The 15,473-nt window shown below is 48.1% G+C and overlaps 2 protein-coding genes across 4 annotated transcripts in view; one reads left to right on the top strand and one right to left on the bottom strand.

The window, feature by feature from the left end:
- Positions 1 to 9,607, top strand: part of BCL9 (BCL9 transcription coactivator) — a 69,145-nt gene extending 59,538 nt beyond the window's left edge. Inside the window, exon 9 of the mRNA XM_064411009.1 lies at positions 8,548 to 9,607. Coding sequence (XP_064267079.1) covers positions 8,548 to 8,657 — 110 coding nt within the window. The 3' untranslated portion in view covers positions 8,658 to 9,607. The remainder of the gene's footprint in view (positions 1 to 8,547) is intronic.
- Positions 3,643 to 11,411, bottom strand: ACP6 (acid phosphatase 6, lysophosphatidic). 3 transcript variants are annotated; one of them, XM_064411010.1, is made up of 10 exons: positions 11,202 to 11,411; positions 9,699 to 9,827; positions 9,476 to 9,606; positions 8,761 to 8,840; positions 7,957 to 8,044; positions 6,401 to 6,533; positions 5,586 to 5,686; positions 4,300 to 4,395; positions 3,936 to 4,101; positions 3,643 to 3,821 (listed from the first exon to the last, which is right to left on the bottom strand). In XM_064411010.1, the coding sequence occupies exons 1-10, from the start codon at positions 11,394 to 11,396 to the stop codon at positions 3,681 to 3,683; spliced, it is 1,260 nt and encodes a 419-aa protein (XP_064267080.1). In that variant the 5' UTR covers positions 11,397 to 11,411; the 3' UTR covers positions 3,643 to 3,680. The 3 variants fall into 3 exon arrangements, with proteins under 3 accessions (XP_064267080.1, XP_064267083.1, XP_064267081.1); XM_064411013.1 differs by lacking the exons at positions 8,761 to 8,840; positions 9,476 to 9,606; positions 9,699 to 9,827 and having other exon boundaries at positions 11,202 to 11,317; XM_064411011.1 differs by lacking the exons at positions 8,761 to 8,840; positions 9,699 to 9,827; positions 11,202 to 11,411.
- Between the last annotated feature and the right edge of the window lie 4,062 nt (positions 11,412 to 15,473).

Genomic DNA, 15,473 nt, shown 5'->3' with positions numbered 1-15,473 from the left:
AGAGACTTAAAAGGTAAACCCAGCAGATGGTGAACTTCTGAAACGCGAAGTAATGTGCCTGCTAAATCAAAAGTTTAAAATATTTGAAATCTGTTTGTTTTAAATTAGTAGACTTGCACTCAGGTCATCTGTGAAGTACACTGGCAGTTTTAAGTACTGTCCAAATAAACTCAAGATTTGTACCTGTATCATGGGCTAGCTAATCTGCCAAAGAAGGTGACAGCAAGGAGCCAGCCTTAGGAGTTTAGTCCTGACATCCTTGGGGTGTCTAATGGGCCACATTTTGGAAGACAGATCAGTGTGTGGAGATCTGTTCTGATTTGAATGCTGGTAGTGCTTATGGTACAATACATGTGTCGTGACTCAGAGTAGATGTGGATGCCCAAATCTTTCTGAGGGTAAGTTGAAATGCCCCATTTTTTGTTTCCCCAGAGTGCTGGGACTATTACAAATAGGGTATATGCAGGGCTTAATTTTGAAATGCTTTGTGTGTGGTGGTTTTCACTCGGGTGGCAGGACAGGCTGCATTTTGTTGGTGTCCTTCTGCACTCATGATGGCGAATGCTTTCCTTGTGCAGCGTCACCAGGCTGCTGGCTGAAATCTGTTCCCTAATGTGATACTTATTGAAGAAGAATGATCCATGATTGATATAGGCCTGTATTTACTAAAATGTACTTCACTTTATCAGCTGGTAGTAATTCTTAACCTAAAATAGTTAATGACACAGGAAAAAAAGTGATGCTGTTTTGTTTGGGATACTGGGAAATTGTTGATTTCTGAGAATTTTTATTCCACATTCTCAGGAATGCCTCAGCTATTCCATGCTGTGTTTGCAGTACAGTAGCTCCCACTTACCTGTGTCTTTTGGTATTAAAACTCTTCCACTGTCCAACCAATCCTCTTCTGAAATGATAATTTACACTAGTTGTGGTCAGAAATAACTCCTCCTCCAGCCTGTGGGCACAGCTACCATGGAAATGCTCAGTGGGGTGGACCATTGCATGGGCCAACCACTTTGACACTGAGGGGAAGGGTGAGGCTAGAACAGGGCAGAGGGGGCACTGCAGAAACCCTGCAAGAGACAGAGGAGTAACCTGTTCCCAGTGGTGCCTTTCTCCAAGCCACTGCCAAGAAGCTGGCCTGCTTTTCTGTGGTTTTCTGCTGTTACCAAAATTTGTGTTACCCTGCCTAGAGTGATAGGAGGATCTTAATTGTGTAAAAGCAGTGCCATTTAACAATCCTACCTGCTCTGGAACAACTTGCACTGCTGAGTGCTCTGGCTTGTGTCTGTGTTGCAATTCTTTACCCGGCTGTTGGTCAGTTTTGTTTGGGATGCTCCTAGTTATTATTTATGAGTAGGAATGTGAATTCCTCCTTTTTTGTGGCCAAAATTCCTGATGCCTTTTTCCAAGCAGTCCATGCCTCATGAATAACTTGTAATTGTAGACCTAATATTTTCATTCTTGTTCCCCAAATGCTTGAAACTGTGTATAAGAGAGAGCTTGATTAGAGCAGAACACACTGTTCTCAAGGCGGGGTAGGCATTGATTTTTATATAGTGGCATTATGGTTTCAGGCTGTACAAAAACTTGATGGAAAATAACAATGTTTTGTTTGCTTTTTTGACAGCTTCTAATAGCAGTTCAGTGAGACCTCCAGCAATGTATTTAGCATTCAAATTATTCTGTTCACTGTGCGTGGTGTCAACATGTAATTGTGGTGGGGGCAGGCTAATGAAAGAGTAGAGGTAAAACCAGCCCGTTCTTCTTAGGGAAAAGGTGCTGTAGTGCCTCCATCACATATCTGTCAGTGGCTTACATTAAGTGATTTTTTCACTAAGCGAGAAGAGGTAACACAGAACCTAAATTGCAGGGCCATTTTAAGAAATGGTCCCCCTATTTTAACCTCTGTCTATCCCAAAGCAAGTAGGGACCACATTTTATTTACTTATTGAAAAGTGGAGATCTTTTTCAGTGAAATAGTCAGTGAGATCAAGTGCACTCTCAGCAAGTTTGCAGAGGGTACAAAGTCAAGGGATGCCATTTACACAAGAGAAGGACCTGGACAAACTTGAGAAGTGAGTCTGTGAGAACCTAGTGAGGTTCAACAAGTCCCAGTACGTGGTGTTGCACCTGGGTCAGGGCAATCCCAGACATGAGACCAGTCCAGGAGAAGTCATTGAGAGCAGCCCTGTGGAGAAGCACTTGGGAATTGTGGTGGATGAAAAGCTGGACATGAGCCAGCACTGTGTGCTCGCAGCCCAAAAAAACATCCATGTTCTGCATCCAAAGCCCTCTGGGCAGCAGGTCAAGGAGGGGATTCTGCCCCTCTGCTCTGCTGAGACCCCACTGCAGTGCTGCATCCAGCTCTGGGGCACCCAGCACAAGAAAGATGTAGACCTGTACAAATCAGTTCAGAGGAGGCCACAAAGATTATCAGAGGACTGGAAAACTTCTCTTATGAAAACAGGCTGAGAGAGCTGGGGCTGCTAAGCCTGGAAAAGGCTCCAGAAGGACTTTAGGGCAGCCTTGCAATGCCTAATGGGAGGCTTTTAAGAAAGAGGGAGAGTGACTTGTTTACATGGGCAGATAGTGATAGGACAAGGGAGAACAGTTTTAAACTAAAGAGGAGAGATTTAGGTTAAATTCTTTACTGTGAGATTGGTGAGGCACTGGCACAGACTGCTCAGAGATACTGTGGATGCCCCATCCCTGAAAGTGTTTTAAGACCAGCTAGGATGGAGCTTTGAGCTGTTCAAGTAGATGGCGTCCCTGCCCATGGCAGGGGGTTGGAACTAAATGATCTTTAAGGTCCCTTCCAACCCAAACCATTCTGATTCTATAACTGGCAACATTGTGATTCCTAGTACTGTCTTACAGGAAAAGCTGTCATCTCAGCCAGAAGTACTGCTGTTGGCCAGTGCTGTGTTTCTCTTTCAGCAAAGGCAAAATAGATCACTGCTGCCCAAAGCTGAAGTCGATAGCAGCTCCCCAGACCTCCTTGTTTAGAGCACATTAAGCAGAGTTCACCAAGGTTCTGTGTTCTTGTACTTGGCCCAGTGTGGTTGTTCTGCCTGTTCATGGTAGAATTTCCATAATTAGAGGAGTGCAGGAAAGAGGTTTGGAGGCTTGCTGTCCCTTTGGAGATGTTTTCTGTGCACGAAAATGCCCTCAAGAAGATGGGGTAGCTAAATGCTATGCAATTAGGGAGGCTCATCTGTCTGCAGAGAGCAACCCTCCAACATGCCAAAAGAAAGGGAAAGGCACAATGGCTTCTGCAGTTTACCAAACATAAAATCAATGTTACGTCAAAGCTTTCAAGTCTGGTAGCACAGAGCAAGCTGGGCTTCATCCCACAGTCCCAGCATATGAGGAAGAGGTATGTTTTGTCACATTCCCGATAAGGATGGGCAATTTTAAATGGTTTGTTCTTGCCCTTGCTGTTTTCAGTCTCTCCCTGCTTTTGTGTGGTCACCTCAGAAATAAACTTGAGCCATTCTGTCACGTGGCTTCTTTCAGCCTGCTGCTAACAGTGTAAAGTGACACTGTGCCACCCTGTGTCTGGTAGGAAAATGTCCCCTCATCTAAAATACATTTGGAATAGAGAAGGCTAGCAAGGACATAAAGAAAAATAGTCGAAGATTGTGACAATAAACTAATTTTAATTTATGGCAGCTTAATTATGAGTTAGTTTTCTGATTCCTGTCCACTTTGGAGCACAGGTTACTGTATTCCTCTGGGGTGACTGAGTACTGTGAAAGAACTTCCAGAAATTCTTCGAGTGGGCAGAGACCTGCTTTACAGCCTTTCACCACTTGCTCCTGCAAGGCAAAGAGACAGAATCACAGATATTGTGCACTGCCAAAGCCCTTTTTTGCTGCATGGTGGAACCACAAGCCCAAGATTTGTGGAGGGGACTTGCCACAGGATCTCACCTCTCCACGGTAAGCCACGCGCACAAACCACTCCTTGGAGTGCCGGTGCTGATACAGTTCCAGGGTCACATCTGCAGCATAAGGGGGCCACTTCTCATCAAAGGTGCCCAGTGCCAGCAGGAGAGGAATAAGAGTGGAGTCATGAGAAGCGTAGAGGAAGAGCTTTCTGGAAAAAAAATAGAAAAAAAAGACAGACCTGGAATGTCAGCTGTGTTCCTCCATGGATAGGCAGTAGCACTCCTGCTTTTTCCAGCAGGTGAGCACTCCTTTTTATTCCTCACATTCAATGACTTTCTGAACCAGTTTTTCACAGTGCCATCAAGTTAGAATTTGTAACGATTAGAGGAGGAGTTCTGTGCTGTACCTGGCCTTTTCAGCTGGATTTGAGGGATTTACTGCTGCTTTAATGTTCTTCTCTAAGGTATTGAACAGGAGGCCAATACTCATCTGAAGCATTTCTCTAGAAAAGAAGCAGAAATAAATTTACTAGTTTTAAAACTTTCATACAATTATACATGAAAACTTGAGAACCTGCCTTTCTCTTATTATTTGATCAGCTGCATTGAGTCTAGCTAAGAACTATGAAATGCAATTAATATGGCCAGTTTTTAGTTCAGCTTGTGTGCACCACTCTAATGTGACTGCAGATTGGGAGGAGAGAGGTGTTAATAAGCATGAGGTGTGGCCATGTAAATAGCAATCTTTGTTCTCTAGTTGTTTTGTTTCCCTGGTATGGTTTTTGAGTGCATGGGTTTCAGCTAGGGAAGATGACTGCAACAAAACAGCAGCTGAAGTGGTTGAGGTCTTTGGTGAGGAGAGGCAAGACTCAAGAAAGTGGTTGTTATATTTAAAAAGTAGTTTTTATCCTCTTACTGAACAGTGAGATGATCTTTATACAATATCTGGTGGGAAGAAACTCCCTCTACCTAATGAATACATCAGTGGAAATGGAAAATGTGTGTGACACTCTCCTGGGTGTTGTGGGAATGGGGCAAATCAGTCTTTCATTACCTGAGATCTCTAATACATGGTAAAAAGACAGTCCTATACTACCACCTGAGAAGAGCTGGTGAATGTGGCAGCTGCAAATGAATCTGAAAGGAAAATGACTGCTAGGCTAGCAACTCAGCCAGCCTTTACAAACAACTGTGGAGGAGGTAATTAGCTGCATGTAGCAGCAGATTCTCTTTGCAAGTAGTTACATGTGTGCAGGACCTGGCATCACTTTTTCCGCTAGCGCCAGCGCTTCTCAGCCGAGCTGTGCAGGTGCCATCCCTGGGACAAGCTTCCCAGGCTGGAATCTGGACTGTACTTGTGCAACTGCAAGGGCAGCCTCAGGGCACAGGCTGGAAGCATCTCCTCCCTTCTTTTGCTTTTGCCACTGGTTCACTTAAAACCCCTGTGGCAACTGAGGCCTTCACTGCCTACCTCAGTGGCATGCTGGTCTCCTCAGTGTGCACTCCTTTTTCCTAGGACTCAAGGCGCTGAACTTTACACTGAGACGGCTGAGGCACAAAACTCATGAGTGGGCTCTGGTGGGGGAATGCAGCAGCTGGGAAAGCATTTCTGTCTGCTGAAGTAAGCTGGTTTAGCACATCCACCCCGCGTAAGACAGCCGCTGAGGCCAGAGGCATGGACACAGGCAATCACCTGGAACTGTCTTGCAGAAGGAAAAGCATGCAGTCAACACATCGGCGCTCCACTGTCTGCTGGAAGCTCTTCAGCACAGGGCAGCTTGGCTTATTGTGCACCTGGAAGGAGGAGATGCAGCAGAGTGGTAGGGTTTGACCCTTTCTGAACCCAGCCTGAAGACACATGGATGACTGCCCACAGAAAGCAGCCGGTCATGTCACACCTTTTGTCCTACAGTACTGTACTACAATACTCATGTGAGGATTTTTAGGATTGTTTTAAACACACAGACTTGCTCTGAAGGATGGATGTTTGTTCTTTAGGATCCAATTCTATGGGGAGTGTAACACATTGAGCCATTTAGCTGGCAGACCAGTTATCATTAGCTCCAGCAAAAAAGAGGAACCAAGGAGGGGCAGAAATGTGACCAACTTCCTTCCGGTAGCAGAAGCAGTCTGGCTCACATGTAGTGTGCTGGAACTGGGATTAAGATGACTGTTAGGTGCTGAGTGCCAAAAAAGGGAAAGCACTTTATAATGGGGAAGCAAGGCCCAATGCCTCTGTTAGCTCTACATTACACCTGAAAGAAATACTGGATTTCAAGGTAAGAACGAAAATACTGGAGAGAAGTCTTCATCTATCCTACAGCAAGGCTGAACACACAACCTGCTTTTTCAAAAGGCTGTGCTATTTCTATAAGCATTCTGGGTTGCATAGAAAGCTACTGGAGAGCACAGTGTAGTATCTGTGGGTGTTGGCACTGTGATTTCCTCCATGTGCATGGTAAGGGGATGTTTCTTTCTATGACAGTGCAACAGAAAAGCTCAGCTCACCTGTTCAGCAAAAATGTTATCAAGGAGGACAAAAAAATCCAGAGACTCATCATCATTAATGCCCATCCTCTTCTGAATTTTTTTCAAGTCATCAGAGATACCTGGCTGGTGCATAGCATTCTCTGACTTATTCCTGTAAAGGAATTAAGAAAATCAAAACTTTTTCACACACCAGGCTTTCTATCTTTTGTTTTTCTCCTCACCCAGCCCAGTGGAGTTCCCCCAATATCAGTGAGGGGTAGAAGGGAAGCACTGCAGCATACTGAGGGATTCCTGATATTGGGAGTCTGAACTGCAGAAGGGACAGATGCTGTATCTAGATTTCAAGGATTAGAGCTGGCTCTGCTCTCACAAAGGCGGGAGGAAAAATTAAAATGAGATGTGAACACTGCAGAAGTGCCTCCCATAAGCAAGGGCTGTGTATCAGCTAAGAGATGTGGTCATACTGGAACAGTACAGGTCCATGTCTTCAGGCAGTAGAAGAAGCTGTCTCATGGAAGAAGCAGCTTTGAACTGATTGCTGTATGGTGTGGGAAACAGGAAACACCTAGATACTCGCTTGTAGTTTAAATCCAACTTTTGCTTTGTTAGAAGCCATTTGCATCTTTATGCTGCTTTAAATGTTATTTTAAAAAATGTAGCTGAAAATATCCGTGCTGGCCACTGTAATCCCTAGGTAGCCTGCAAGCTGAGGTAGTACTTAGTGCAGCTCAAAAAGTCTACCTTGATATGGTCACAAAAGGTGCAGTTGGTGGGCAGAGGGGGATAGGGAGCAGCAGACTCTGCAGTTTACTCCTTTTTTGGACATGTGATGTTACTGAATATGCTGCTTCTAGGGACTGTCACCTCACCAGTGTCTAGACCTATCCTTTGCCTGCAGAGTCAAGCATTGCACTGTGAGCTCTTGCAAGTGAATTCTGACAGTTTTTGAATTTTGGGCAAAAATATGCTAATGTACAATCTAGCCAAACTATAATATATCTGCCTCTCTTTTTCATTTTCCGCCCTGTACCCAAACCTGGCACAGGCATTTCAGAGTACTTGATTCCACAAACATGAGTGTTCTATGTAGGATCTTCCTTATTTCACTTCATTAGCCTTCATTAAATGTGTCAAGGCTGAGTATTTTTCAGTTTCTTCAAGGTATGAATGTGACGGGAGTGTTGAAATAACCCCCAAACCAAAAGCTGAATATAAAAAGGAGGCCCAATATGTTCACACTTGAAAGGCTTGTTAAGGGATGTAGATGACATTAATTCTGCCCTGCAGCAATGCTACAGACTAGCTGTACATTAGCTAGTAATGAATGTTTGCTAGACAGACTAAATTAAACTGGTCTTTCAAGGAAGAGTCTCTATGTTATTTTCTTCTGCTGCCACTGCCTGGTGTATAATTCCGCTTACCAAGTATTTTATACAACCAGCTAACCATTCCCAAAGAACAGTAAGTGGTAGGGAAAGAAATTGGGGAATGGGAAGAAAATGTGCTGTTGTAAATTACTACTGCTGAAACGAAACAGCAGTGAAATCATACGGGGAGATATTGCTGGCAATTACCTCGTCAAGTATTTCAGGCGCGGGCAGTTCTGGTAATTGGGGTAAAGCATTTCAGAGCTTGCTTCATCAGTGACAATGACAACAGGTCCTGTGGAACAAGAAGGGAGTTTCTGTGATCAGTAGTGCATCTGTGTTTCTTTAGACTGCTTTATGTATGCTTTGTGCTCAAGTCCAGTGTTATCAACTAGCAATTTCCCCCGAGCTATCACCTGCAACACAAACCACTGTACTTGTTTCTGTGCAGTTATTTCCACAGGGATGCCTGCTGTGCACCTTGTAAAGCTTCCCACTTGTGTGTTCATTTTTCTTAGCGCCAAAAATTAGTCTCTGTGTCATGAAGTGTAAGGAGCTCTGGCAAGCCACTTCTACTTGTTCGTGGAACTCAATGTGGAAAGAGCAGATGTGAGATCTTTAAAATGCAGATCATATTTTTAGAACAAGTAGTTACCAACTGCAGGATACAGGTGAAAATTACTCCAGATACTGAACTTGTATCCAAGATACTTGGGTTTCCCTGAGAAACCTTTTTCTGATGTGTGAACTTTTTGCCTTCTTGATTTTGAAGAGGGTTAACACTAACCTCCTCAGCAGGTCTGAAAGAGCAGAGGAAAGATACGCAAAGAGAGGGAACAAGTGACAAGCTGGTAAAGAATCTACAGGACAAGGAGAACTGGGGAAGGGAGCCAAGTGCAAAGAACTGAGGAAGAAGTAACAACTAGGAGCCACAGAGAGTTAAGATGCAGAAGGTGTGTGCATCTAGGGAAGACTAAGCAAGGAAAGACAGTGTTCAGAAGTCTCCCCAACCTTCTTTCTGCTGTTGGTACAGCCCAGCTAGCACGCAGCGTGTGGACTCCAGATTCCGGAAAATATTAGTGGAACGGACGCTGAAAAAGAGAAAGCAGTTTGTGAGGCAGCACCTTCTCCTTCATGTTAACGTGGCTGCAGCTGGGGAGGTCTTGCTGGAAGTGAGGATTCCGCTTCCACCATGGCTTTGGAAATCTGTGGTGGGACTCATCTTTTGTCACTATAGATATCTTAGGTAGACACCTATAATCTGAACAGCCCTTTAACTGCATGTCAGAGATAGTGGAGATAACAAACTGGTGCTTCTCTGGTGTGATTTTTTAATCTCATCCTAAGCCAGATGCTCTCAGCATTACTGATGTGAGCAGCAGGGGTTGTTTCATCTCACTGAACTTCAGCTGTTTGCAGTGAGTTAAAGTGTGCTCCAGAAATGCCTGTTTCTCTTCACTCACCATGGAAGTGCAGAACAGCACTGCCAATGGCTCAGCCTAGGTGAGATGAATCTGTCCCTGGCATCACTCTCAGGACTGCTGGGCAATTGGATGCTTTGTGTCATGAGTGATTTCTGCTGCCAGGCTCTGCAGGCTGAGCAAAGATGAAGGCCCAGGGGGGCCAGACAGTTTGATGTGGGGTGGAGAAGGATATGCTAGCCAGAGTTTTCCCTAGCACAAGGCGGGAAGAAAGGGAAGGTCCAGGAAGGAACTGAGAGACTCACAAGACCTCAGCAGGCTTAAATGTTGGTGAAAGAAACTCGACTTCTTCCATGTAGTTTCTCCTCAGCCTCTCCCCCAGGGCAAATGTCTGCTGCATCCCCACTTTTGTCAGCTGTCCTGCAACTGCACCACCCTAAGAGCAAAGAGAAGGAGAGGTCTCCAGTGGACCATGGGAATAAAAAAGTCTATGGAGCAAAGAGGAACCCACCAGCAAATACACCTCACCTTAAAAACAGTCTTATGGTATTCCTCATCCAAGGATGAGGGGGGTTGAGGTCCTCCATTTAGGTCTGTCACCACATAATCAAATTTAGTCTTAGCAGGTACATCTAAAAGAGTGGGATGCCATTCCATCTGTTTCAAAACAAACAAACAAAGTGCTTCAGTGGAAAACTTTCAAGGGCATTAAACCAAGGACTTTTAAGAGCATTAAACTAAAGTTGGAGTATTACAGTGTGCTGTCTTGCCAACAACACAATACAGAGACAAAGAGAAATGAGAGTAGTGCTGCTCTCTGGATTTGCAGATCTGATGTGCAGGAAATGCAGTACTAGCTTTCCTCCCCTTACAGGAGAAGAATCTGTAGGAAATCACAAGTGCTGCTCTTTGTTAGACATCAAAAAGCTGCTGTAGGAAACTACCTGAGCTAACACCTGCTGGCTCCCCAGGCCAGCCTGGTGGAAGCTGGGGGCGCTGGATCCCTTGTGGTAACACTGAGGCAGGAGCCACACCTTTGCTGAGCACCCACTGTGAGGTGCACAACTTGGCCTTGGAGTAAAGCCTCAGGATGCCCATCCCTGTATCCTGCCCCTGACAGCTCCCTGTATTTGCAGCAGTTGTTCCCTCTGCTGTCATCTGTCCCACTAATGTACTACTGCTGTTCCACTTTAAAGAATTACAGAATTAATTAGGTTGGAAAAAACCTCTGAGATCATCAAGCTCAACCTGTGACTGAACACCACTGTGTCAACCAGACCACAGTGCCACGTTCAGTCTTTCCTTAAACACCTCCAGGGATGGGGATTCCAACACCTCCCTGAGAAGCCCATTCCAATATCTAATCCCCCTCTTTGTGAAGAAATTCCTTCTAATGTCCAACCTGAACCTCTGAGGCACATTAAAGACTGTCTCCTCTCATCCTGCTACTTAATCCCTGGGAGAAAAGCCTGACCCATAACTGGCTGCAACCTCTTTTCAAGAAGTTGTAGAGAGTGATAAGGTCACCCCATTTCTTTTCCAGATGAAACACCCCCATTGTGTGGCTTCTCCTAACACTTGTGCTCCAGACCCTTCCCCAGGTCCCTGGCCTTTCTCTGGCCTCACTCCAGCACCTCAATGTCCTCCCTGAATTGTGGGACCAGAACTGGACGGGGACAATCCCTGCCCTGCTCCTGCTGCTCACTCCATGGCTGCTCCCGGCCAGGATGCCATTGGCCTCCTTGGCCCCCCGGGCACACCTGGCTCAGTTCAGTCGCTGTCAAACAACACCCCCAGGCCTTTTCCCACTGGGATGCTCTCCAGCCACCCTACCCCAAGCCTGTAGCTCCCAAATCCCCATGCTTTCCCCTCGGAGATTACTCTCGGTGTCGCCTCGGGAAGGGGAATAAACGCCAAACCACCAGGCTGCCGGGAGCAAGGCAGGAGCTCAGAGCGGGCACGCCGCCGGCTCGGCTCGGGGCACCTCCGCACCACCCTGCCCCGTCCCGTCCCGTCCCGTCCCGAGCTCACCGGCTCTGCCCCCGGGATCGGCCGCAGCGGGGTGCGCGCCCCGTGCCGGAACACGACCTGCACCAGCCTCAGCTCCAGCTCCCGGCGCCGCCCGCCCTCGCCGCCGTCCCGCCCGGCCGCCGCCGCCGCCGCCCGCCGCCGCTGCGTCCAGGCGGCCAGGCCGCCCAGCGCCCAGAGCCGGACCCCCCAGCCCATGGCGGCCCCGCCGGCCCGGCCGCACCGCGGGGAACAGTGGGAAGCGCAGTCCGCGGCTGAGCCCCGCCTGGCAGCGGGCACGGACGAGGACCGGGCGGGGACTGCGGCTCCCGGCGGGCGCCGCGCAGGGGAAGCATGCGGAGCTGGGCGGGACGGGCCGCGCCCCCGCCCGATGGGGCTCGGCCGTCAGCCGGGGCTGCCGGCGTTCCCGTGCCTCCGCTCCCCGTCCTCATTTCGTTTTCTTCCCTGGGCGACCCGCCGGGAGCCAGCGTGCACAATAACCCCGTGTAGCCTTCCAGGCTTGGGGAAGAGTGGCTGGAAGGTGGCCCACTGGAAAAGGATGTGGGACACTGGTCACAGGGATTGAACTGAGCCAGGTGTGCCCAGGTGGCCAGGGAGGCCAATGCATGCTGGCCTGGAGCGGGAATGGCGTGGCCAGCAGGAGCAGGGCAGGGATTGTCCCTCTGTCCTCGGCCGCACCGCGAGTGCTGTGTCCGGTTCTGGGCCGCTCACCTCGGGAAAGGAGCCGAGGGGCTGGAGCGAGTCACGGGAAGGGTCTGGAGCGAGCCAGGGGAAGGGTCTGGAGCGAGCCAAGGGAAGGGGCTGGAGCGAGTCAAGGGAAGGGTCTGGAGCGAGTCAGGGGAAGGGTCTGGAGCGAGTCAAGGGAAGGGGCTGGAGCGAGCCAAGGGAAGGGTCTGGAGCGAGCCAAGGGAAGGGGCTGGAGCGAGCCAAGGGAAGGGGCTGGAGCGAGCCAAGGGAAGGGTCTGGAGTGAGTCAAGGGAAGGGGCTGGAGCGAGTCACGGGAAGGGTCTGGAGCGAGTCACGGGAAGGGGCTGGAGCGAGCCAAGGGAAGGGGCTGGAGCGAGTCACGGGAAGGGTCTGGAGCGAGTCACGGGAAGGGTCTGGAGCGAGCCAAGGGAAGGGGCTGGAGCGAGCCAAGGGAAGGGTCTGGAGCGCTGCGAGGAGCCGCTGCGGGAGCTGGGGGTGCTGGCTCTGGAGAGAAGGAGGCTCGGGGCCCCTCACTGCTCTGGAAGGAGAGCGCGGCCGGGTGGGGTTCGGCCTCTGCTCCCGGGAACGAGGGACAGGATGGCAGGACACGGCCTCAGGCTGAGCCGGGAGGTTCAGGCTGGGCATTCAGAGGAACTGCTTCACAGAAAGGGTGATTAGATATCACTAGATATGACCCCAACACCTTCTCCTGCCCCAGGAGGTGTTGGGGTCATAGTCCCCGGAGGTGTTCAGGGAGCAGGGCGAGGGTGAAGGAGAAGGAGGAGGGAGAGGATGGTGACCTGCACAAAGGCCAGAGGAGAAGCCGCTGCAGGTGGTGTGAGGCTGGCACAGACACCAGGACGTGCAGAGGGGGGTTTTGGTCACCTCCTCGTTTTTCTCAAAGATCTGCCGTTCTGAAAGGGTTGCCTCAGTTTTCTGAGCTTAAGAGTACGTGAAACACAGAGGCACAACAAAAGCAGAGATAGAAAGGGGAAAAATATTTCAGAAGCCAAGAAAATAACAAATGAAGGAATCAAGCCTAAATCTTGTGTTGCAAGACAGCGAGGGGTCAAGAATGCTGAGGGGAGAGCGAACAGGAAAAAGTAGTTAAGAGGGGGAGGAAGGGAGGGAGGGAGGGAGGGAGGGCGGAAAAGAGATAGAGGTGATGTGATAGAAGTGAGCAGGGAGAGAGGCTCACACTGAATTTATTTGTATTTCCACTCAAATGTTACCCTGGAAGAAAACCCCAGTTCATGTGAAGTTGTGAAGCCTGGGACTGCAGGGTCCCTCCTGGGTGGCCCTGGCTGCTGCCAGGCAGCATTACTGGTGAGATATATTTTAGAGTACACCCTGCCACAGCAGGTGCCTGCAATTAGAGGAGAGATCTCCAAAATAGCAGGCGGCTGTCAATTTTTTAGCAAATGGTGTTGCCCTGTTTTTTTTTCCTTTGTCCAACTGTGTAGAAATTTATTCTAAGATGCACCATCTTTACAGTAACATTTTCATACGACCTGTTATTTTTACCCTTCTGTTGCTTTTTGTGACCAGACGAGGAGCAGAAGGCTAATCCAATGGCCACCAGGGGTGAATTTTTTTTCACTGAAGGAAAGTAATGGGCTCTAATGAACAAGCAAGTTTCAGGAAACTTTCCACTCTGAAAGCAGAGGGCAAATTTCCTCTTGGTTGGAATTTAACCAAAATTGCAATGATTGCTGTCTTTGTGAAATATGATTGCTATCATTTGCCTTTTACAGTGCTGCAAAAATGTATCACACCTCAGAACACTCTGGTTTTATAAGTTTGCATTTACATCTTCCTTTTTTTGAAGAGGAAACTGAGTCATAGTGAGCTTTGTAGTTTGACCAAGTCATGCAGTAATTGTGTGGCTGATAAATTGATAAGGTGTGAGGCCTGAGTTTTGTAGTTTGACCAAGTCATGCAGTCATTGTGTGGCTGATACATCGATAAGGTGTGAGGCCAACTAGCACAATTAGATTTTTTTGTTCCACAATGTGGATAGAAATTAAATAATGCTTTAAAAATACCCACAAAAGAAACAATTTAACCTAATGAGTTGGTGTGCTTTATTGTTTTTCAGACTAAGTGAACACCTTGTCCCTGAACAAAGGTGAAGGATGGCCAGGTTGGATGGGGCTCTGAGCAACCTGGTCTAGTTGGTGTCCCTGCCCATGGGGGGGTTTGGAACTGGATGATCTTCAAGGTCCCCTTCCAACCCAAACCATTCTACCATTCCATGAAAGATCTTTATGTCCTTATGGTGTAAATCAGAGATTTACCATAAAATGTTTGTATGGTAGAGGCACAAATAGCAACTGGATGGCCCTTAGGGAGGTGGGTTTATTTCCCCCCAATTGGTAGGGGTCAGAAAACAGACGTATTGCCTTGACTTCTTTGGTTCCTTTCCCAAGTGCATTTTGCTCAGCGAGGAGAGTGAACAGGGAATGTTCTCCCACAGCTCTTCACCAACACAAGCTGCAGCTGGGTTGGGAGCCTGTCTGCTGGAGAAGGGTGGCTTAACCAGCCTGGTGTGACTGCCCAAAGTGGGCCACAAGCAGCTCCTGCCAAGCACGATATCTCTGTGTGCCAGCCTTGTTTTGGGGCAGCTCCACCTCTGGGTGGAGTATGGGCTGCTCTGCTGTAGCACAAAGTGTTTTCCTGCCCTTCCAAAAACTTCTTCCACTCCGAAATGTTCCCATGGCTGGCTTTCTGAGTGCAGTGAAGGTGATTTCACTCTGAGCCTTTGAAGTGATCACAGGTCCTGAAATCTCAAATGCAACGTGGGCAGGAGTTTGTGCAGGATTCACGTTTGGGATCACAGGCTGCACCCTGCAGCCAAAAGAGCTTTCTCCATTCCTATCTGTGGAGCTAATGGTGCTGTCTCTGTGTCCTGCAAGGACTGCTGACCACAGTGGCTATTATAAACCAGTCAGTCTGGGCATGGAAGCTGTATTGCCTTCACAAAGGGCTGAACTTTATAAAGAAATTGAGTGTCCTGTGGAGCCGTATCACTCTTGTCTCCTCCAGTCTGTCTGTTGTGGTGAACCTTGTAGCCAGCTGCTTTGTGAGCAAGGCGCCTGGGGAAATGGAAGGAATGTTTCCACTCCTAAAGTCTGTGATCCTTTGGGGTGGATTTGGCAAAAATAAACCCCTAAATGCCACTGCAGACCGAGCCCTCCCTGCACGACACCATTCATGGTACACTGTACAGATCTGACGCATCTTGTCTCATTTTCTGCATGCTTTCACATCAGTGCTTTACCTTCCAGCAGTGAAATGATGTGTGTCGATACACAGAGGTCATAATTTAATTTCTGAATTCCTGCAGGTTATGTGGGAGAGTCCTGGAAGTCAGATTTGGCATATTTAGGGCTGGCATTGTGAGGGGATTTTTGGAGATTTTGTTTTATGTAGTTTAGAAACAGATCATCAGACTGTTGGTAGTTTTCTGCCTCTTTTACCTGGGAAGATGTGGCTTTCCCTCACTTTTCTTTGTCATTTCCAGGCTTGGGCATTTGGTCATTGTCCATGTGGCAGTGGGAGAGCTGGAAGCTGGCTGTGTGCTGGCGA

The sequence above is a fragment of the Passer domesticus genome, chromosome 2 (assembly GCF_036417665.1).
Source record: "Passer domesticus isolate bPasDom1 chromosome 2, bPasDom1.hap1, whole genome shotgun sequence".
Lineage (NCBI taxonomy): Eukaryota > Metazoa > Chordata > Aves > Passeriformes > Passeridae > Passer > Passer domesticus.
The sequence above is the reverse complement of the archived record's forward strand: the minus strand, read 5'-3'. Positions and strand labels throughout refer to the sequence as shown.